General features: G+C 45.6%; 1 protein-coding gene across 1 annotated transcript; it reads right to left on the bottom strand.

Moving 5' to 3' along the window:
- Nucleotides 1-1807: 1807 nt before the first annotated feature.
- On the bottom strand, nucleotides 1808-10965 carry LOC131279998 (pepsin F-like). Its single transcript, XM_058305375.1, has 9 exons — nucleotides 10855-10965; nucleotides 9631-9778; nucleotides 8676-8793; nucleotides 8469-8587; nucleotides 7011-7210; nucleotides 5997-6122; nucleotides 3795-3936; nucleotides 3600-3698; nucleotides 1808-2115 (listed from the first exon to the last, which is right to left on the bottom strand). Exons 1-9 carry the CDS (start codon nucleotides 10905-10907, stop codon nucleotides 1966-1968), a joined length of 1155 nt encoding a protein of 384 aa, XP_058161358.1. The 5' UTR covers nucleotides 10908-10965; the 3' UTR covers nucleotides 1808-1965.
- Between the last annotated feature and the right edge of the window lie 13623 nt (nucleotides 10966-24588).

Genomic DNA, 24588 nt, shown 5'->3' on the forward strand with positions numbered 1-24588 from the left:
GAGGTGTGATTCTCTGGGGTGTGGGCTACCAGGGTTTAGGGGACACAGACCTGGCAACCTCAAATCTGTTTAACAGGGATCCTGGGAGCACCGCAGTGCAACACAGCCTTCAGGGATCCCCACAGCTGGGTGCCAGCCCTATGGGCGAGGTCACATCCGCAAACTCTGACCCTATGTGTCCGAAACCCACAATTCTTCCTCTCATTAGGGTCTCTTCTGTGGCTGTATCACCAGTTCGACCTCAGGACACCTCCCACCCTGCAAGCCCCTAAAACAGCCAGTTGGGGTCGCCTCTATATTGCAGCTAATTTAAGGACGCTGCAGATCCGCAGCCTGGCCTAGGAGGTGGGGCTCTAGCCGGAAGCTCTGTATCAGTGTCCGAAACCGAAAATCCCACGCCTCGCAAAAGATTCCCCTACTGGGCTTCCAGACGCCTCCCGCCCTGCAATTCCCTGAAATAGCCTCCTGGTAACATCTCTTTACTGTGAGTGATTTAAGGCCACTGCAGATCAGCAGCCGGCCGTGGGGGCGGGGCTCTAGCCGGAAGCGCTATTATTCGTGTCAGAAATCAAAAATTCCCCGCCTCGCAAAAAACTGCCTGTCTCCCCAAATTGGTTTGCGAAGGCTTCCTGCCCTCTTAGCCCCATAATAGCCTGCTCAGGGCTTATGAATTCCCCTGTACCACAGAGCCTCCAGGAATCGCTGCCACAGTGCTGGTGCCGTGGTTCCCCCTGTCCCAGGGGGGAGCATCCCGCCCGCAGCCCCTAAGTCCGTGTAAGAGAGCCTCAATTTTATCTTTTACACAAATTTTCTCTGTTACCTTCCCACGAAATCAATGTCCACACACCTCCTGCCCTGCAAATCCTGAAACAACCTGGACCTGAAGAATTTCTAATGCTGCCCAGCTGCTTCTTTGCAGAAGAGACTATCAGGTGCACTCACTCAACCACCACCTTGCCCCGCCCCTCCTCCCTCTGCTAATGTATTTAGTGTTTATTCCTTGTCTGCCTACTCCATCCCTGATATGTCTCCTTCCTGAGTACGGGAGACTGCCCCACACATTTTAAGGAATCCATAAATATTTGTTGAATGAATCATCTCTGACTGGGAACAATTATTCCTGAGGCTTAGAGAAGTGAAATGATTTTAAGTTGATGCCTCAGGGCCAGAATTGGAGCACAGCCCCTTCCTCCATATAGCCCACACCTTCAACCGCTCTTCTCCCAACCTCCTGCACAGACCCAGGGACAACACCAGAGCCTTTGATGGAGAGGACATAGTCTGCCATCAGGGGTCCCGCCATGTCTCTACCTTTTCCCACTTCCCTCCCACCCACAAGACCCTTAGCAGGCAGGAACTTCAGCTTTGCCCACCACTGAGCCCAGCACCTAGAGACTTGCTGATGGATTGGCCACTCACCCTAGGAGAGTTCCAAGGCTGAGTTCAAGTCCTACTTCCTGTCCCTGACAGGGCAAGCTTTGGAAAGCCCCTTTCTGCACCCTGTTTCTGCTGAGCATTCTGCAGAACTCAGCAAACATTTGCTGTAAATGGCCAGGTAGACACCGTTTTAGACTTCATAGTCTGCATTACATCTATCACAATTACTCTACTCTGCCACTGAGGCACAAAAGCAGCCACAGGCATAAGGTAAGTTCCTCCAATAACCTCTTCTTCCTTCCAAAGAAAGCCATTTCCATTTAAGCTAATCGGAGTGGAGTGTCTTTCCCTTTTTGTTCTAAGCTCTAGATTCTAGATTGCTCTCCATTCTGATATCATTCTCCCATCCAAAGAGACACAAATGTCAGTGTTGAACCATTGCAAAAAACACTTTAATCACAAGTGAGAATCAAGCTTTGCAGAGCCCCACTGTGCAGGAATCACCAGAATGAGTGTGCTTGTGTGTACATGTGTGTATGTGTGTGTATTTGGGAGGGGCCTGCGTGTGTGTTGGAGAAGCCCCAGCATTTACACAGCGGGAGCCAGCCCGATCCTTTTGTTTTCCAGATCATAAACAGAAAAATACAGCTTCAGGAAGACGTTGCCCAGGATCCACACCTTCTGACTGGTAAAGGCGGTGTTCTGGAACAAGTTGCTGTAGCAGATGTTCCTATGTGACTGGAAAAAACAGAAACCCTCACTGGTCAGCCTGATCACTCACCTGCCACTGCATGCCCCACCTTTCAAAATGCAGAACTGGGGGCATTTCAGCAACATGCTCTCCCAGGTTAAGCCTTCCTTTGCTGTGTGCCAACTGGCTCTCTGCAGCAGCTGCAGAACTGGGGTGCATCCTCCCCTCCCCAGGACCAGGGAAGTCCTTGTAACTACCACCCACCTGAAGGCTGTTTCCTTCCTCTTTGTTCAGGCTGTTCCCTCAGCAACAAGTGCCCCAGATTCTCCCCTGCAGCCACTCGTCCTTTTGGCCTGAGCTCTGGCAGCCTCTTCCCAGCAGCCTCTTCCCAGCAGCCCAGGCTCCCCCACTCAGTGAGTCCAGGCTGCTCAGCTGACTTTCCTGGTGCCCCCTGGCACTGGAGCTCCCTAAGCCTGCAGGCCTCATGCTGTCCTGCCCTGGCTGCCAATTGTCCTTCCCTGGGCCACTGTGTCGCAAGCTCCCTGTGGGGAGCCCGGTGTAGACCAGCACCCAATCCAAGCAGGCCTCCCCTGTTCCTTCTTGAGGAGGGGAGCATTGGCCCCACTATTTCAAGATCACAATCATTTAACTTCTCTCTCTCAAAGCCTTCTTTTAACCCACCCTGCTTCGGATGGGAAACTGGTCTTAGGGAGCATCAACTATGTGCCAGGTGCTCTGTGGTCACTGTCCATCCACTTAGGGAGGGGATGCTCCCCATTTCACAGAGGAGGAAACAGGTTAACACTGTAAGCTTACTTATGAGTATGATGACCGTAGAAGCTATCCTTCAGTTCAGAACAATTTTGAGATAGAAGGGGCACTCTTAAAACTTATGGTGGGGGAGCAGATATGGCTCAAGCCACTGACTGCATGCTTCCCACCCGAGAGGTCCTGGGTTCAGTGCCCAGTGCCTCCTGAAAAAAGAAAGACAAACAACCAGCAAACAGAAGGAAAAAAAAACATTCAGGGGAGCCTGTGTGGCTCAGTTGTTGAGCACCAGCGTCCTGCATATGAGGTCCCAATGCCTGGCCCTGGTACCTCAAAATAGTAATAATAATAATAATAATAAAATAAACAATTTGAAATGAGTTAAAAAAGTTATGGTGGAACAGCATTCAGGGACTATTCCCAGCCAACCATACCTGTCATTATTCCTCAAGCCCATTTCAGGGAACGCTGTAGCTACTTTCCATATTCATGGATCTGAGATTCCTGATTGAACTGGTTGTATGTTGGGAGTAGTAGCCCTTAGGGTCTCTCTTCCTGTTATATCTACACTAGACCTGGCATGGGATGATTGCTCAGAATTTAGCTAAGGAAGATGATTGTCCCAGCCCAGCCCAGCCAGGTGGGCTTGGCAGGGTCTACAATGGCATGACTCGACCAAGTGGTGCCTCCACATCACAGCTGTAGTGCAACCATTCCAGCAAGTCCTAGCATTGGAGGACCAGCCCCTTTTTCTGCCCCTCACCCGGAAGACGTAGGCACTGGCTGGCACTGGGTAGTCGACACCATTGATGGTGAAGACGATGTCGGGCAGGATGCAGACGGTTCTACAGTTGAGGATGTACTGTCAGAGAAGGAGAAGGAGGGTGGGTAAAGTTTGGCCAGAGGATCCTTCTGCATGTGGAGATCCCCTAGGGTGACCTCTGGAATGACCCTGTACCTCGTCTTTGATGAGCCGAGCTCCAATGATCTTCTGGATGTTGAGGATGGATTTAGGTGGGCCTTGCAGCACAGAGGTCCCAGTGTCAAAGATGGCCTGGCAGCCACCCTGACAAGCAATCTGCACCCCATTCATGGAAATGCTGAGACGGGAAAAAACAGGGACCAGGGTCACTCTCCAGTCCCTCGGCTGCTCTTCCCCCCTGCTGCCTCCAGAAGAGTCCTTCTGCTCATGCCCCGTCCCTCTGATTCCCTTTGCTCTCGTAACACTGATGTTTGAGTGGCTTTCAGTTCTCCAAGCCAGCAAGCTCCTTTCTGCCTCAGGACCTTGGCAGATGCTGGTCTCCTGCCCCCACCCTCTTTGGCAAATTTCTCCTCACCTTCCAGGTTCCAGCTAAATTGTCATTTTTTCAGGGAAGTCGTTCCCCCAGAAGAGATCAGGCTTCTCTTCATCTTTGTCCTACCTGCACTAGTGTCTAGTACATATCCACATGGTGATGAATTGTGTGGCTTGCTGATGCACATGCATCTTCCTCAGTTTATGGGGGGGGGGTCGCTAAGAGCAGGTTGTATCCTCTATGTCTCCCTCTGGTGCCTAGCACATAGGACATGCTCAAGGTGTGCTTGTTCAATCAATGAATTAAAGAATTAATGAAGCAACATATCAAAACTTATGGGATGCTGCAAAAGCTACACTGAGAGGGAAATCCATAGGCATAAATTCATATATCAAAAAAGAAGAAAGTTAAAATCAAAGACCTAACTGCACACTTGGAAGAATTAGTGAAAAAACAAACAAACAAACAAACAAAAAAAAACCCAGAAACTAACCGCAAAGGAAGTAGAAAGAAAGAAAGAACAAAGATCAGAGCAGAACTAAATGAAGTAGAAAAGAAGAAAGCATTGGAAAACAAAACAAAACAAAGTCAAGAATTAATTAATAAATGTATTAGGGACAGCTGGAGATCAGTATACAGTGTGTGATGTTGGGACAACAGGCTGCTCTGGAAGAGGTGGTCTTAATATAACCTATGCATGAATTCAAACTTACCTAATTCTGTATGCAAATGTACCTAGTTTCTAGAGAGCCAATTAAGGCCTATAGCCTTTAAATATTCAGAAAGGATGTAAACTGAATGTGCATTAAAAGTTACATCCAGATGGAATGTGGGCGATACGTTAATTCAAGCTTACCTGGAATGTGGGAAGTATGATAATTTAAGCTTAGCAGGTATTCAAACGAACCCTTAAACCTCTACTGGCCCCACCCCGTGTGTCTTTCATATAAAAGTAACCTAAAACCCCTCCTCGGGGCTCAGCTTTTTGGACAGGAGTCTGCCAGGCACGGCCATTCATAATAAATCTTCGTTCTCTGAGATTCCCAGGTCCTAGCCTTTAATACGTGATCACTGAATCCTCTCAGCTTCCACTACAGCCTCCCCAGCAGACCCCCAGCTCAGTGGAGCAGGGGGGATTGGCTTTCTGGGAGAGGCTAGGCAAGAGGCCTGAGCCCTGCCCAGGGAATGCCTGAGCTCACCCAAGGAGAAGGAGATGGGCACAGAAGCCTCCAAGGGGCATTTTAAGCATTGTCTGATGGTATCATGCAGAATCTGATCTATTATTTCCCCCTAATTCTCAGCCAATTCCCAGAAATCCCATTTCCTGATTCTGTCCTAGCTCTGGGATGGGAGGACAGTGTGTGTAAGGGGGTGTGTGTTTTATAGGTTTTGCTTTCAGATCTCCTGCACACTCCCCTGCTAGGTCTGGGTCTCTAATCTCTGAGGGATCAGTTTGTCCTGATTTGCCTATGAGATTTTCAAATATCTTTTCAGATGGGCAATGGGGAATTTGGTCTCCCACTCACACTGCTGTCTGGGCTGGTAGAATGGCCCTGGAACCCCTTCTCACCTGCACTTCTGGGTCTTCAGACCACACTTCCCACCCACCTTGACCTCCTCTGCACTGCTGGAGCCTCTTTCCTGCAGGCTTCAGCTTTCCCAGGACCGAGGGGCTCATGTTTCCCTTCTCTTAGCACTTCATGCTCAGGCTGGTGAACCCTGGGCAGGGGTTCTGGAGAGATCAGGAAACCCCAGGCAGGGCATGTGTGTGCATGTCTAATTGTGTTTGTCTGTGACCCTGAATATGTGTCTTTGACTCTTGGTGTGTAGAACATCTTGTGGCAGGAAGGAGAGCGGGGGCTCACCTGTCCAGGACCACCTCCCAGTAGAAAGGCCTGCTCACGGGCACCCAGTGGAGCTCCCCACTGTAGCAGGAGGGGTCCACCCCACCGAGCATCAGCACGCTGTTGTTCTTGTTCTCACTGGAGGGGCTGGGGGAGAAAGGCTCGTGGTGAGAGGAAAGCCGCGGCAGTGTCTCAGGAGCAGCTGCACACCCGGCGCTGCTCCGGGGGCTTGGCTGTTCTTGCTCACGCCCTCTGCACGCACTCACACGCCTGTGCAGAGGCAGCAGGACAACCCCATTTGAGGGATGGGGAAAGGGAGGGAACGAGAGGGAGAGCAGAGCCGGGAGGGGAGTTGGTCTTCAGACCCCAGGAGAGCACAAGTGCAGGGTCACAGAGTTGGGAATTGAACTAGGCCCCCGGAACCCCCAGCCCCAACCACTCTCCTCCCAGGGCTCCTACACAGACCCATGGGCTCCACCACAGCCTTGCTGGGGAGGACACAGTCTCCCTTTGAATTGCTTCTCCCCAATCCCCTTGTCCCCCCATACCCTCAGCAGGGACTTTAGCTTGTCCTGCCACCTAGCTCAGTGCCTGGAGACTTGCTGATGGATTGACTGCCCGCCGTGGGGACAATCCCTAGGGCCGAGTTTAGGTCCTACTCCTCCCAGTCCTGATGGGCCAGCTTAGCCACACCCCTCTCTGTGCCTTTTTTCCACTGAGCCTCTTATAGAGCTCAGCAAACGTTTGCTGCAAAAGTCCAGGTAGACACCACTGTAGGCTTTGAGCCTGCATCAGCTCTATCGCAAATACTCCACTCTGCCACTGAGGCGCCAAAGCAACCTCGGACAGTTGGCAAGTGAACAATCCTGACCACACTCACAAGCTTTTTTTTTAGCCCTCAGGCCATAGATTTGACGAACCCTGGATTCGACTCTTTTTAAGGAAACTTCTGGATCAGGTAGATTATAGTATTTCATGCAACTGGAAATGGCATAGCGCCAAGTTGGAGAAAGAGCTGCTCTAGCACAGCCATACCTGCCCAGGTAGATGGCAAAGAGGTTCTTAGGAAGGACACCCTGTGCCCTCAGGTTTTGAAGGATGGTTGGCCCCTGGGGCTCGCCAAGTTCGGGGAAGCTCAGTCCCAGGATGCCGTCAAATTCCGCGTGCTCCAAGTACTTGCCAAGCTCCCTGATGCTCAGGCCCATTGATTGGGAGGGGATGACAAGGCCGCTGACCTGTGGGCAGGAGGGTCTTTCAGTGGAAGTTGGGGAGGCGGGGCTGGGGCTGGCTGGGGGGGGGCAGGGCACCAGGAGAGGGAGGGCCGCCGGAGGAGCCTCAGGTGAGCCCCAGGCTGCCCCTCAGGTCCCCGAACACACACTGAAAGGAATGTGGCTGCCCCCTGCAGATTCAACCTAGGCCTGCACCCCCGCCCCTTCAGTCCTGGTTCCCAGGCCTCAAGCTCTTGTTACAGGGGGTGAGAGGGAGACTGAGCACCCAAAGGGTCCGCCTGAGAGCAAAGAGAGGAGGGGGCAGGCTCTGCTAGGTTTTGGCGTCACTATGATCTGATGACATTAGAGCTCATAGCAACCAGGTTTCTTAGGAAAGCTCCCCCCAAGGGAACATGCTTTTGTACACGTGTTCATGAGTTTAGAAAAAGAGATTATGTCTAAGTGGAAACCCTCCAGAAAAAGAGTCAGGGCCGGGCTTGCCCCCCTCTCTCTCCCTGTTCCCAGGCACTCAGGATGTGGAATTAGGAACCCCTTAGGTTGTGGGGAACTCTCATGTGTCTGTGAATCCCTGAATATGTATGCAAGAGTGTGCCTGTGTGTGTCTGTACATGGGCACATTTGTGTAGGTGGCAGCTCATAGTCTCTATTACTTTCTCCAAGACCTTAGGGTCTCCAGAGGTAATGTCCATTATCTCGACTACCCATGTGGGGGATGCTCTGCTTTCCAGGCCCCTGTATCTGAAGCCCTCGGCTGACCCCAGAAACCCCAGTGCAGTTCTGCCCTCTCCTGACAGCACCCCGCTCCTGTGTGAGTCCAGAGTCACAGCCCAGCTGTGTGTCCTTGGGCAAAGCAAACCCCTCCTCTGTTCCTCTCCCTCACCTGTGAAATGCTTCTAATAATCATGCCTGCCCAAGCCTGGGTTGTTAGGAGAATGGAACAATGAACACAGCAAAGCTTTGGGCCAATGCCTGGCGCAGCCAGGACACGTAAAGGGAAGAGGTGCACCGTCCTTTCCCAGGTCCCTGCGACATAGGCTTCTCCCAGGGACCTCCAACCTGATGGTCCTACTTTCCAGGTTATCCCTCCTGGAGGAGCCCGTGAGTAGCCGGGAGCGCTATCTGCCAGGGAGGAACACAGACCCACCCTGTGGCACGCGGCTGCTTGGGAATTGGGGAAGATGGGAACCCCAGCTGACCCCACCCAGGGTCGCGTTAGCAGTCGTCGGCTCCCAGGGCCTGCCTCAGCCTCTGTTCTCTGTGTTACCTGGACAACGTCATGGCCGACAACTCCCAGCACATTCCCGCTGAGATACTCGTGGTACGTGAGTTGATGGGAGTACTGGTAGGTGGAGGAAAGGTCTGGGTCGAAGGCGTTGCTGTTGGCTGCAGACAGAGGCGGGCGTGAGGGGAGCTGCTCAGGGCAGACACGGGTGGGGGAGGGCTGGGCGCGTGGGGGAGGCCAGGCGCTCACCGCAGGCGGAGGTGTTGCAGAAGACGGAGGTCACCCACAAGTGGTTGGAGCCGGTGTCAAAGAGGACGTCTAACTCCTGAGGCGGTGTGCCAATGCCAATGGTGACTACAAACACCAGCTGCCAGACCGGAAGGGGAGTTAGGACAGGCCTTCCCACCCTGACAGCACTGCTTCCCAGGTGCTGCGTCAGCGGGTGCCCCGACGTCTCCGGCTCACTCTCTAGCTGCCCCACGCTCCTCAAGCCTGTGCCTTCATTTGAAAACTCCTACAGTCTCCAAAATCCTCCTTTTCCAGCCTTAGCTCAAGTCCCTCTTCCTCCAACCAGCTCTCCTGGGGCACCCTGGGTTCCTGGGCTCTTTCCTTCTTCCAAACAATGCATGTAATACCAATACCAGGCAGTAGTCCCTTTTTGGCATTCCTTTTCTCCTTGCCTGTCTCTGGCTGGGGTATAAATTCTTTAATTAGGGATGAAAACTTTTGCTCTCAATATCAATAACCAGAATGATTGTTTTTTATAACCTGGAACATCCTAAAGGCTCAATAGTTTTTATCAGTGTGAGTCTTGAGCCCCTAGAAGCTGAGCTTCCCACATCTAGGATATCAACTTGCTTTGCAGTCTCCTTTGTTGTTATTGGGTCAGGCAATGCTTACCCATCAATGAGGCTTTCTTAGCTCAGTGGTTCCTTTACCTTAGAAAGAATAAAGTCCCTCTAGTAAATCTCCATGTGGTTCACAGGTACATATCACTGTCACAGAAATGGGTGTCTACCTGTTACCTGGCTGATTCTGGTCCCGATCACCAGAGACCCACCATCAAGGTGACAGAGTCTTCTCCACTGGGGATAGGGTCCCTGTTGCCAAGGTCTCTGCTGGCAGGGGTCCCAGCCCTGAAATCCTGGGTCCCACCACCTGATATATCCCAGTACTTGATGGCAGCCCAAGGGGGTGCACGTACGTCCATGTATGTCCTCTGGGTCTCCGTGGACATTTCCTGGTCTGGGAGAGTGAATGCTATCCTGTTAGGATCCTTCTCCAGGAACTCTTGCAGCATTCCTTTTTCCTTGAAGCTCCCTCGTATGGATTTGACCTTCTTTAGAGGAATCCTTCAACCCAGTATTTGGGAGAGAAACAGAGAAAACACTATACATTGGAACAGGGCTGGGTAATTTCCAAACCATTTTACGAGTGTCCTCTTATTATCAGGACAGGCCCACCCAACACAGTGAACCTGGGCTTGAATCTGGATTCTGTTGCATCATCTTGGGCAAATAAGAAGTCCTTCCTCTGCCTCAGTTTACCCATCTGTAAAAATGTAATAATAAAACCCATCTCCCTGGAATGTTTTGAGTATTAAGTGACAATGCCCTGACACATAGCTGATCTCCACAATGACAGCCATTCCTGTTACTATGTCCTTTCTCTATCTTCCTCAAATCACTGTTGGGAAGGAAGGACAGTGGGGATCATTGTCCATCTTAACAGCAGAGGAATTTGAAATGCAGTTAACTTGGGATTTGGTTGTGATCACACAAGTTACTGGCAAAGCTGGGCCTGCAAGTAGATCTCCTTGTCTCTCTCCAGGCTCTAACCAGCAAAGGTGACTGAGGGAGGAAGCCAGGAAATGAGGAAACCCAAGAAGACCAAGATGGAGAATAAATTAGAGCAATGAAGGGGGAAGAGAAAGAAGAGAGACTACTAACAGAAGGAAACAGAGAGAGGCCTGCATGTACAAAGAAATGCAAAGATAAAGAGAGACAAAAGAGAGAGGTGTAGAGACAGAGACGGAGACACAGAGATGCACACTGACACAAACAGTGGGCGAGAGCAGGGTGAAGACCTAGAAGCCAATGTGGGAGAAGCACTGCTCCTGAACAGCACCACACTTACAGCTGTATGGGTTTGGCACAGAACAATTTCAGGGAGCGCCATTCACTTAATAATGTGACTAGCACCCCCAGAGCTCTAACACTCTGCAGGCCTGCCCTAAGACCCCTGGGACCGCCCCCTGGGACCCTCTGTGCAATGGCAAGCTGCTTAGCACTAAATGAACACTGGAGCTTTAAGATGGACAGAAATGTCAGTGAGTTCATGACTTTCTCCACTCCCAGGTAATCTGGGGTTTTAGAAGGTAAGAAAGAGCCCAAAGGAGATCGATGCCTCTTGCTGTCCCCATACTTACTTGACGAAGCACTCTGAGAGGGCCACCAGCCCCAGGACCCAGAACCACCTCATGCTTCCTTCCTAAGCTCAAGCACTCAGAAAGAGTGGGAGTGCAGCATGCAGTGGCCCTGGAGAGCTGCTCCTTATATACTCTCTGACTAAGCCCCATCATCCCCCTGGGCACTACGTAAAGCTTCCTGATAAGATCTTCCCCGCCCTAGCAGTGTTCAGAAAAGGACCTAGAAAATTCTCAGAGCTTTCTACTGCAATGTCTTTCTTTGGGTGTGTCTTAAAAAAATAGAAGGAAACCACATAGTAAAAGAAAGTGGGGAGACAAATATCTCTGCTAACAATGAGATAAAAATAGCATCTGGGGCACCATGCTTGTGGCAGTCAATTTCCCCTTCAAATGACTTGGGCTATGGTGCCTTGTTTAATGAGCACTGAAACAGGCCTACTTGTCAACTGAGGGTATTTGGTTGATGGGATCTGCCTCTGTAACCAGTTGCATGCGTCTCAACCAACAAGGGAGGTTGCCCTCAGCTGATGGGCAATCTCCTGCAATCACCTGGTGGTCTCAAAATGTAGAATTGACAATTTTAGAGGTCAGAAAAAGACTTTTTGTTTCAACTTCAAAATTGACTTTTGCTGGAATTTCTCATTAGGAATTAACTGAAGGACTTTTAATCCCCTGACATGAGTTTCTAGCTGGCTGCCTGCCTTACAACATTCAGACTTGCCAGCAGTCATGAGTCAATTTCTTGCCCTCAATCTCTGAATACCTATCATTTTGGTTCCATTTCTCTGAGAAACACTGAATAGTACATTGCTTTACATTCATGATCACACTCAGTCTTCCCAGAGGCCCTGCGAGGTGGGTAATGCTATCTACATCCGAGAGGGAGGAGAAGCCAAATTGCAGAGTGGAGACTTTTGGGGCAGCCAATAGTCATGAGTGGAGTAGGTGCTGGGATGGGGCATGTCAGGAACTCAGGTTGCCAGTCAGGCACTTGTGTTGTCCATTGGCTTCTGATATCTAAGGTACTATTGTATTACAGTTTAAAAATTTTAACCTTGGAATGGTTTTGATGCATGCATTCAGAAGATATATATATATATATTTGAAGATATTTTATTTATCCAACAAACCTTTGTTGAGGGCCCACTGTGTGCTGGGAACTGCTGGATGCTCTGAGGTCATAGCTAGTAAGGCACTGACTGTAGTCTATGGCAGGGCTCACACATTGAAGACCCTGGAGGCCCAGGAAAGGAATGGAAGGGCTGGATGGGCATGTGGGCCTGGGCAGCACTTGCCCTGCCACAAGGGGTAGCACTTGCACAGCCACAAGGGGGCAGCCTTTTGCAGCTCTGACAGTGGTGGTCATACCAGAAGGCCAGCCAGGAATGCCACATCCACCAAGTTTTTGAAAGAAGTCAGAAGACTGCACATTTATGTGAAATCCCATGATTTTTTATTGTTAGCAACAATTAAAAAAAGTTTTTTTCTCATAAAACACAGTGCAGGCCAAACCTTAAATGACTGTGGGATGGATTCAGCCTGCTGGCTGCACAGGTTTGTATTACTGGCCAAGAGATGGTAATAGACAGAGGTTGAACAGAGGTTCAATAGATGTTGGTCAAAGGAATAAGAGACTGGCTATATCAGAACCATAATCATTTTCATCCATATGTAAAGAAGGACCACCAAGATCTGATAAGCCAACAAACTGAACCATACTTCCTTGCATCAGGGCTTGCTATTATTTCCTGTGAGAGGGTCTATCTCGAATCATTTTACTTGCCAAACTGAACTTAAGAGAGACAGATTAATTTTTAAGTGCCTTATGAAGAAAAGAAAACAAGAAAAAAAAAAGACATCTCAGCTTTCAGGGGCAGGGCTACCTGTTAAACTGGTATTACTGCAGGCAAGGAAAAGAAAATGGAAGCTTATGCCTCCTTCCAACACTCCAAAAACTTTGGTATGGCTGTGTGAAATCCCGTGCAGACCCATTCCTGGGGTCCAGCATCTGTGAGGCTGCCCTGGCTCCAGGCATGGGATGTGAATGGGATGGAGGCTCTTCATCTTACTCCTCTATTTCATATGGTATTAAAAATCAATTTGGGAGATGGGCAAGATGGCGTCTGAGTAGGTACACTGTTGTCATCTCTCTTACAAAAGACCATCTGTGCAGTAACAGAGTCCTACTGGAGCAGGGCGTTTTGGGAACCTGCAGGATGGGAGGTGTCTGGACATTGATCTGAGAGACTGCAGCAGAATTGGTGTTTGCTCAAGGCAGAACTGTGGGTTTCTAACACTGAATGTGGAAGCCGTGGGAAGGTAAATCCCTCCCCCGTCTAGGGCTAAAAGCCAGGGTGTTCACTGAGAACTGCTGGTTGTGGGGTGGAGTTTCCAAGCCCCATGTCCCTCAAATGCGTGAACCCCAAGCCTGTGTCCCCTGAACCCCTTGGCCCATGCTAAATACCCTGAGTCCACATTCTCCTGGGCCTCTGTTTCCTGAACCCAGCATTCCCGGAAATCTGGCATTGCCCTACCCTTCCAGGCGTGGACTAACTCCAGAAGTGGGAGAATTTAGGTGGGAGGTGCAGAGGGGCCAAGGAGTGCAGGTTCAATTTTCTGGTCCCCCTTTTTTGAGTTTGGAGGAGATATTAAGTGACTTGGGGAGAGCCTAGGAATAGAGAAGAGGCAAATCTGGTGAGAGAGCCCAATTTACCTAAATGCTCTGGGATAGGAAACTTGGTCTGGGAGGAGGTGGAATCAGAAAATTAACCAGCTCCCTTGTAGCACACGTAAGGGAGAGGGACTGTAGGACATCCTTTATAGGCTCTCAATAGCATATTTAGTGTTCCTGGCAAGGGGTGGGTGCTCTCTTGAGAAATTAAGAGGCATTATTTTCTCAGGTGAGTTGGTTCACCAGGGACCATTTGAATTTCCTACAGGAGCCCTCATGCAGCCTTCCTGCTGCCTTGGGAGAGAAAGAAGTGAGGAAGGGAGAAAAAGGGAAGGTCAGACTTCTAAGCCCTTTATTCAATTGCAAAGAGGATTCTTTGCCTGAGGCCTTGTCTGGTCTTTTTTCTTGGTCTGTTTTCTCATTTTTTCTTCCTCTTTATACCCCCCACCACCCTTTTATTTTTTTTTTCTTTTTCTTTTTTCTCTCCTCTCTCTGCTTTTTTTCTTCTCTCTTTCTTTCTCCTCCCCCCATTTTTCTTTTTTTATATTAGTGCAGTAGGCAACATTTCTTACTTGCTATGCTTCCTCATCTTCAATTTTCTCTTTTCTGTGTGTACTGATTTTGGCTTCAAATGCTATCCCCTTTCCTTTGAATCATTCTCTCCTCCATCATTTATTGTTTTTCTTACATTCCACCTCTCTTTGTTTAGCCCCCAATATTTCTCACTTTTTATCTCTAATACCTCTAATCTGTTTTCTATCATTTATTTGCCTTTTATGTTATTGTCCTCTCTCTTCTTTTTCCCTCTCCCCTGATCACACTGACCTTTTAATTCATAGTATATTCCTCCCCATATTCAGTTAATATCTCATTATAGGTACTCTACATTTTTATGGTCATAACTATACACAGCTGCCATGAGTTCTATATCCATTCTCCTAGATCTCATATGGTTCTTCTGCTAACACTCGCTATCAATACTACTATTATATTTTTCTTTTCTTGCCCCTTTTGCTTTCTCTGGACCTAATATTTTCCTTCAAGGGAACTTAGCCAACAACAAGGAAATACAATAATAAGAAAAAAATTACAAAGACTTAATGCACACACAAAAACAACAACTAATTAAACCCCAAGGCTAGAATAAGAAGATAATCAACAGAGTAAACCCAACAAGATAAAATGATGACCAGACAGCAACAAAAAACTACAGACCATACCAATAATCAGAAAAACATGGCCCAATACAATGAGCAAACTAAAAACCAGGAAGAGAAGTGGAACACCGAACAAGTAATTAAAACTCTCAAAGCATATATCATGGACCAATTCAATGAAGTGAAGGAAGCGATTAGGTATATTAAGAAAACACATGGGTTTGCGGACTTGGCCCAGTTGTTAGGGCATCCATCTACCACATGGGAGGTTCATGGTTCAAACCCGAGGCCTCCTCGACCCATGTGGACCTGGCCCATGTGCAGTGTTGATGAGCACAAGGAATGCCGTGCCACGCAGGGGTGTCTCCTGTGAGGGGAACCCCATGTTTAAGGAGTACGGCCCATAAGGGGAGCTGCCCAGCATGAAAGACAGTGTAGCCTGCCCAGGAATGGTGCTGCACACATGGAGAGCTGACACAGCAAGATGATGCAACAAAAAAACCACACAGATTCCAATGCTGCTCACAACAACAGAAGCGGACAAAGAAGATGCAGCAAATAGACACAGAGAGCAGACAACTGGGGTGGGGGGTAGGGGAGAGAAATAAATAAATAAATCTTTAAAAATAAGACACTTGGAGCACATACAGAAGAAATTGTGATCATGCACAAAAAGATCATAGAGATGATTGGGATCAATAGCACAACCCAATAAATCAAAAATACACTCTGAATGAATAAGAGCAGATTTGAAGAGGCAGAGGAAAGAATTAGTGATGTGGAAGACAGTACATCTGAAATCAAACAGATAGTAGAATTAATCCATAAAAAGATAGAAAAATCCAGCAGGGACTTAGGGACCTGAATGACAATGCAAAACATGCAAACATATGCCTTATAGGCATCCCAGAGGGGAATAGAAGGGAAAGGGGACAGAAGGGATTTTGGAGGAAATAATGGCTGAAAACTTCTCAAACCTATTGAAGGAGATGGATATACATGTCCAGAAAGCACAATGCACCCTGAACAGCATAAATCTCAACAAGCCTACCCCAAGACACATACTTGTCAAATTATCCAATGCACAAGACAAATAGAAAATACTAAAAGCAGCAAGAGAAAAGAGAAACATCACATACAAGGGAGGCTCCATAAGATTAAGTGCTCATCTGAAATCACGGAGGGAAGAAGACAGTGTTATGACGTAGTCAAGGTACTAAAAGAAAATAATTTCCAGCCAAGAATACTCTATCCAGCAAAGCTAGCATTCAAAAATGATACAAAGTTCAAAATATTCACAGATAAACAGAAACTAAAAGAATATGCCAACAAGAAACCTGCCCTTCAAGAAATACTAAAGGGAGTTCTGCTGGAGGAAAGAAAAAAACAGGAGAGAGAATTGGAGGAGAGTGTAAGAACAACTAAAACTACAAAAAGAGAGAAAAAATCAAACAACATAAGACAAACACAAATCCTAAATAATATGGCTAATATAAGTAATTCTTTGAAAGTAATAATACTAAATGTCAGTGGATTAAACTCACCTGTTAAGAGACACAGATTGGAAGATGGGATAAGGAAATATGACCCATCTATATGTTGTCTACAAGAAACTCATCTTAGACCCAGGGATTCAAGGAGGTTGAAAGTGAATGGCTGGAAAACAATCTTACAAGCAAACAATAACCAAAAAAAAAAAAAAAAAAAAAAGGGCAGGAGTAGCAATATTAATATCAGACAAAATAAACTTTAAGTGCAAAACAATTGTGAAAGACAAAGATGGACACTGCATATTAGTGAAAGGGAATCTTTCAAGAAGAATGAACAATCATAAACATATATGCTCCTAACAAGAGTGCCTCCAAATACATGAGGCAAACACTGGAAAAAGTAAGTGAAAGAATAGATGCCTCTACAATTATAGTATGGGATTTTAATACACCACTATTAACTTTCGACAGAACATCTCAAAAGAGAATCAATAAAGAAACAAAATCTTAGAAGAGTATATTAGAGGAGTATAATAGACATATACAGAACATTACACCCAAATACAGCAGGATATACATTTTTCTCAAGTGCACATGGATCATTCTCCAAGATAGATCATATGTTGGCCACAAAGAAAGGCTTAATGAATTCAGAAAGACCAAAACCATACAAAATAATTTCTCTGACCACAGTGGAGTGAAGCTGGAAATCTGCAAGGGCCAGAGGCCCAGATTATGCAATGAGATATGGAAATTAACCTGCACACTCTTAGAAAAGCAGTGGGTCAGGGAGGAAATCTCAAAGAAATTAATAACTACCTTGAAACTAATGATAATGATAACACAACATACCAAAACTTATGGGATGCAGCAAAAGCAGTACTGAGAGGGAAATTTATAGCCATAAATTCATACATCAAAAAAGAAGAAAGAGTTCAAATTGTAGAACTAACTGCACACTTGGAAGAATTAGTAAAAAAACAACAAAGTAATGCAAAGGAAGAAGAAAGAAATAACAAAGATCAGAGCAGAACTAAATGAAATAGAAAATAAGAAAGCACTCGAAAAGATAATCAAAAGAAAGAGCTGGTTCTTTGAGAAGATCAATAAAGTTGACAAACACTTAGCTAGATTAACAAGGACAAGAAGAGAGAAGATGCAAATACACAAAATAAGAAATGAGAAAGGGGATATCACCACTGACCCCACAGAAATAAAGACAATCATAAGAGGATACTTTGAAAAACTGTATTCCAACAACAAAGGACAATTTAGAGGAAATGGACAAAATCCTAGAAACACATAAGCAGTTTCTATGGATGAAAGAAGAAACTGATGATCTCAACAAACCAATCACAAGAAAAGAGATAGAATCAGTCATTAAAACCCTCCCAACTAAGGAGAGCCTTGGGTCAGATGGCTTCACAGGTGAATTCTACAAAACATTCCGGAAAGAGCTAACACCAATCCTGCTAAAACTCTTCCAAATAAGTGAAACATATGGAACATTGCCTGACTCATTCTATGATGCCAACATTACCCTAGTTCCAAAGCCAAACACACCACAAGAAAGGAAAATTACAGACCAATTTCTCTAATGAATCTAGATGCAAAAGTCCTCAACAAAATACTTGCTAGTCATATTCAACAACACATTAAATGAATTATACACTACGACCAAGTGGGATTCATTCTGGGTATGCAAGGATGAATCAGCATAAGAAAATCAATCAATGTAATATACCATATACACACATTGAAGGAAAAAATCACATGATCATCTCTATAGATGCAGAAAAAGCGTTTGACAAAATACAGCACTCTTTCTTGATAAAAACACTGCAAAAGATCAGAATACAAGGAAATTTTCTGAGCATGATAAAGGGTATATATGAAAAGCCAACATCATTAAAATGGTGAAACCCTAAAATCTTTCCCTCTAAGATCAGGAACAAGACAAGGATGCCCAGTATCACCCGTTCTATTTCACATCATCTTAGAAGTATTTGCTTGAGCACTGAGACAAGAAGCAGACATAAAAGGCATCCAGATTGGAAAGGAAGAAGTCAAAATTTCATTATTTGCAGATGACATGATCCTATAGATAGAAAACCCTGAGAAGTCTACAAGAAAATTTCTAGAACTCATAAATGATTTCAGTACAGTCACAGATTATAAGATCAATGCGCAAAAATCAGTAGCATTTCTGTACACTGATAATGAGCAATCTCAGGAGGAAATCAAGAAACAAATACCATTTACAATAGTGAAAAAACATCAAATACTTAGGAATAAATTTAACTTAAGATGTAAAAAATTATACATAGAAAACTATACAACACTGTTCAAGGAATTCATAGAAGACTTAAATAAATGGAAGAATATTCCCTGTTCATGGATAGGAAGACTAAATATTATTAAAATGTCTATCCTACCAAAATTGATTTACAGATTCATCTCCATTCCAATAAAAATCAACAAAGCATTCTTTAATGAACTAGAAAAAGTAGCTCTGAAATTTATTTGAAAAGGAAAGAGGCCCCGAATAGCCAAAGACATATTGGAAAAGAAAAATGAAATTGGAGGAATCACACTTCAAAACATACTACAAAGCTACAATAGTGAAAACAGCATGGTATTGGTACAAGGATAGACACACTGACTCATGGAACCAAATTGACAATTCTGATATAGATCCTTATATATACAGTCATATAATATTTGATAATGCCACCAAACCCTCTCAACTGGGAGAGAATGGCCTCTTCAACAAATGGTGCCTGGAGAACTGGATATCCATATGTAAAAGAATGAAAGAGGACTACCATCTCACACCTTATACAAAAATCAACTCAAGATGGATCAAAGACCTAAATATAAGAGCTAAGACCTTAAGACTTTGGAAAGCAATGTTGGTAACCATCTACAGGACTTTATAATACGAAATGGCTTCATGAACTTCATACCCAAAGCACGAGCAGCAAAAGCACAATAGATAAATGGGACTTCCTCAAAATTAAAGCCTTCTGCACCTCAAAGGAGTTTATCATGAAAGTGAAAAGAGAATCTACACAATGGGAGAAAATATTTGGTAACCATATATCTTATAGGAGACTTATATCCTGCATATATAAAGAACTCCTATATCTTGAAAATAAAAAGACAAAGCACCCATTTAAAAAATGGGAAAAATATTTAAACAAACACTTCTCCAAAGAAAAAATATAAATGGCTAAAAAGCACATGAATACATGCTCCAAATCTCTAGCTGTTAGGGAAATGCAAATCAAAACTACAATGAGATACCATCTTACTCCTATAAGATTGGCAGCTATGAAAAAAACAGAAGACTACAAGTGCTGGAGAGGATGTGGAGAAATAGGAACACTCATCCACTGGTGCTGGGAATGCAGAAGGATCCAGCCATTCTGGAGGACAGTTTGGTGGTTTCTCAAAAAACTAGCTATAGATTTGCCATATGACCCAGCAACTCCACTCCTGGGTATATACACAGTAGAGCTGAAAACAAGGACACAAATCAATATATCCACACCAATGTTCATAGCAGCATTGTTCACTATTGCCAATAGTTGGAATCAAGCCAAATGCCCATAAACACATGAATGGATCAATAAAATGTGGTATATACATTCAATGGAATACTACACAGGTTTAAGAATGAATACACTATAAACACATGTGATAACATGGATGAATCTTGAGAACCTTATGTTGAGTGAAGCAACCCAGATATTGTATGACAAATACTACATGACCTCAATGATATGAAATAAGTAAACCAAGCTGCCTCAGAGAGTTAGAGACTAGATGATAGACTCAAAGGAATTTGGGGGGTAGAGGAAGGTTGCGAGCTGACACCTACCTGGGTGAAATCTATGATAAGCTAGAGGTAAGTATTTGTACAGGGAAGGGATAAAATGCGGGCATAGGGATACCTTTGGGTGGGGCTTTGTGGGCTTGAGGGGGCTAGGGATGGGAGGATTGGTAGTAAGGCCTGAGAAATTGGGGGGTGGGTGGGACAACATATGAACATAGGAGATTGTCAGGTATATGGTTGAGAGTATATGGTTGAGAAAATTTTTTCAAAAATATAACAAGGAAGGCTACCTGTTTAAGATGCTTGAAGGGGAGTATCTGACACTGGACAGGCTTCTAGGGAGTGTGTGAGTGCTCATTTTGTCATAGTGGGTTATATCATTGGATGGAGACCCATACAATGAGGAGTCCTCGTGAGGACTCAAATAGAGGGAATTGTATCTTTTGAGAGAAATGGTGGCTCCCAATGCATTAGGGCAGTCGAGCATGTCAAGCCCTCAACATTGTTGCAAGTATCTCTGAACATGCCCCTTCAAGCAATGAAGAGTGATTGTTGCTGTGGGCCCTGAGGGGCGGGGGAAAGAGGTATTGAATAGGTGGAATCAGTGTAACTGTGGGGTAATGGAAGTTTTCCACAAGATTATGCAAGAATGGATATAGGTCATGTTAAAGTACACCAAAATTGTATAGAGGCCTATAGGCTCAAATGTAAATCATAATATAAAATATAAGATAACTAAAAATTTAGAAAATTGTTTAGTCTAAAATATAAACCACAAAGTAAACCCAGGTGTAACCTTGTTTGAAAGCTATTGTCTCAATATCTGTACATCAGCTGCGGTAAATATAGTAAGAACATGTAAAAAGATTATTGCTGGGGAAGGGACAAAGTGTCTGATGTTGATATGTGGGAGTACTGTATATTGTATATATGAATTAATGTGGTCTAAAACTTTTGTGAAGACAAGCTTAGTAATTTGAAAAGAAAAAGAAAAAGAAAGGACACAGATACTGAGGAAGAGATGGAAGAAGTTGCCTTGCCAATGTGCATACAAGGCAACACATATTGCAGTGGTGGAAGGCAAAACATCAAAAACAAAGCTTTTTAGTTTTTTAATTTTTTGATACCCCAATTTATTTTTACTTTAATTTTTCTAAATTAGTATGTATTCTATATCTAACCTCTAAACTCATCACTAATTTCCATTTTACTATTAATGGAACCTGGCAATATATTGGGCTTCATTTTTGGGGAGGTTTTGGACCACAGAGAAGTTCAACAGTGGCAGGGGAGGAATACTGGTGTGGGGTGTTATTGGTGGGGTGTGCATGGTTGGGAGGGAGTGCTCCAGGGCATATGTGTGGGGTGCATAAAAATGTTTGGATATTTTCATAGTGGTTATAGTTGGGAACAATGGCTGGGGGAGTGCCGAATTCCTGGCAGGGGGAGCTCTGTCGCATTCCCTAATGGAACAGCAACAATTCCCTGAGTGCAATGGCTAAGACCAATAAGGAAGGATGGTCCAACAATGAGCCCTTGATGCTAATGACTATGCTTGTGGGCCTGTGGGCCTGAAATAAGGCCTAGAGCTGCAGGGTACCTGAGATCCTCCATGTTGCTCAAATGTGGCCAGTCTTGAAGCCAAACTCACCATGTAAATGCATTGCCTTCCCCCCAGCATGGGACATGACTTCCGGGAATGAGCCTTCCTCGTGCTGAGGGATTGCTATCAAGTACCAGCTGATGATGTGGCTGGAGAACGACCTTGTATAAAAGGGTCAACTCAGACCAGCAGAATATCTCAGCCTACATGTAACAGCAGCAGTTAAATATGCTTTTTGACCTTGAATAAAAGGGGCAAGTGGAAAGGATAAATGTGTTTATATGGCTATGAGTCTCCAAGAAAGAGCCAGGAGGTCATCAGAGGGGTAGCCCTTATGCATACCTCAGCACAGTCCCAGAGACAGCTAAAGTAGATACATGCCCAGGTGTTTGTTCTTCTGAGGGCTACAGAGACCCACAGGTTCTATGGTCATGGCAGATGGAGTTCAGTGCCATGTCAGTTGGCCCTACTTTTGAGTTTGTGTTCCTGAGTGTGATAGAGTTGGACTCAGGTGTGATCTTTGTTCACAAGCCTCTCCTGTCACTTTTACCGGACCTGTGGTTGGCGCTGGGGTTTAGTGTATACTCAGGGGACCTGAATCTCTGGACTGTCCATGTGATAGCCAGGCCCGGAGCCTCAGCAGACTTGCAACCCCTACCCTCTGGTTTATTGGACTTACCCCAGCCAGCTAACAAGGAGCTGAAGAAGGTCAACCACCACACCAGGGAGCCAAGAGTGCCTACAACTGCAAGCAGGAGAATTGCATCCATCATACAAGTGGAATCTAAGCAACTCTTTTTTTTTTCTTTTTTCTTTTTTTTATTGATTTTGTAGTAATATTACATTAAAAATATATATGTGAGGTCCCATTCAACCCCAGCCCCCCACCCCACCTCTCCCCCCCCCAGCAACACTCGTTCCCATCATCATGACACATCCATTGGATTTGGTAAGTACATCTTTGGGCACCTCTGCACCTCATAGTCAATGGTCCACATCATGGCCCATACTCTCCCCCATTCCATCCAGTGGGCCCTGCGAGGATTTACAATGTCCGGTGATTGCCTCTGAAGCACCATCCAGGGCAGCTCCATGTCCCAAAGACGCCTCCACCTCTCATCTCTTCCTGCCTTTCCCCATACCCATCAGCCATCATGTCCACTTTTCCCAATCCAATGCCACCTCTTCTATGTGGACATTGGATTGGTTGTGTCGATTGCACCTCTATGTCAAGAGGAGGCTCAGATTCCACATGGATGCTGGATGCAATCCTCCCACTTTCAGTTGTAATCACTCTAGGCTCCATGGTGTGGTGGTTGTCCTTCTTCAACTCCATCTTAGCTGAGTGTGGTGAGTCCAATAAATCAGATTGTAGGTGCTGGAGTCTGTTGAAGCTCAGGACCTGGCTATCACATTGTCAGTCCAGAGATTCAAATCCCCTAAATATATCTTAAACCCCAACATTAACTGCACCTTCAGCACATTAGCATGGAAGTCTTATGAAGGGAGATCCCATCTGAGTCCAGATTCATCACACATAAACACCATTTCCAAAGAGGGGCCATCTGACCTGGTAGTTAACCCCATCGGCCATGACCATAACTCCCATGGGTCTCTTTAGCCCTCAAAGGAACCAATATCTGGGGGTTGTATCTGCTTTATCTGTCTCTCAGACTCTGCTCAGTTGTGCATAAGGGCAATCCTTCTGACAGCCTCCAGACTCTTTTTTAGAGCCCCGTAGCCATATAAACTCATTTCTCCTTTCCATTTCCCCCTTACTTTAGGTCAAACAGCATTTTAAAGTCATGTTATTTTATGTAGACAGGGATATTCTGCTGATCTGCATTGAACCTTCCGTATAAGGTCATTTTCCAGTTGCATCATCAGTTGGTAGTTGATAGTGGTCCCTCGGTGCCAGGGAGGCTCATCCCCGGGTGTCATGTCCCACACTGGGGGGAAGGCATTTCTAAGCAACTCTTTATACAGAGGTGGACTGGACATAACCATCCCAGGGTCCACAGAATGGAGGAATAGAGTATGGATTAGAGTGGACTTACTGATATTCATTCTGGAACTAATGTGATTAGTAATGGAAGTAAATGTAGCATTGAGATGGAGAAAGTGGCCATGGTAGCTGCTGAGGGTGGGGACTGGGACGAAGAGATGTCATTTGGGGACATTTTTGGGACTTGGAGTTATCCTGGGTGGTACCGCAGGGACAGTCCCTTGACATTGTATGTCCTTCCATGGTCCACTGGGTGGACTGGGGGAGAGTGTAAACTATAATATGGACCATTGACCATGTGGTGCAGCAGTGCTCAGAGAGGTATTCACCATGTTAAATGAATGTCTCATGATGGAGGAGGTTGTTGTTATGGGAGGAGTGGGGTAAGGGGGGTAGGGGGGTATAGGGGACCTCATATTTTTTTAATGTAACATTAAAATAATAATAATAATAATAAAACCCAAACAAATTTAAAAAACAAAAAAAAATCAATTTAATTGATTTTTGGTAGGTGGGTACTCACATACCACATGGAGGTCTGAGGTTTGGTTCCCAGTGCTTCCTAAAGAAGATGAGCAAGACAGCAAGTTGATGCAATGGGCTGGCTCAGTGAGCTGATGCAACAAGATACAATGAGATGACACAATGAAGAAAAACAACAAGAAACACAAGCAGAGAGTGGAGGTGGCTCAAATGATTGGATGCCTCCATCTCACATGGGAGGTCCTGGGTTGGTTTCTGGTGCTTCCTAAAAAAAACAAACAAACAAGCACACAACAAACAGACAGTGAGTGCAAACAACAAGGAGGGGGGTGGCAGAATAAATAAATAATAAATGTAATAAAAGATAATTAGTTTGGTCCTCACTTCGGCAGCACATATATTCAAGTTTAAATGATATAGAAAATGACATGGCCCCTGAGCAAGGCTGACATGCAAATTTGTGATGGGTAGTTGAGGGATATAAATG

The sequence above is a fragment of the Dasypus novemcinctus genome, chromosome 10, assembly GCF_030445035.2.
Source record: "Dasypus novemcinctus isolate mDasNov1 chromosome 10, mDasNov1.1.hap2, whole genome shotgun sequence".
In the NCBI taxonomy this organism is placed as follows: domain Eukaryota; kingdom Metazoa; phylum Chordata; class Mammalia; order Cingulata; family Dasypodidae; genus Dasypus; species Dasypus novemcinctus.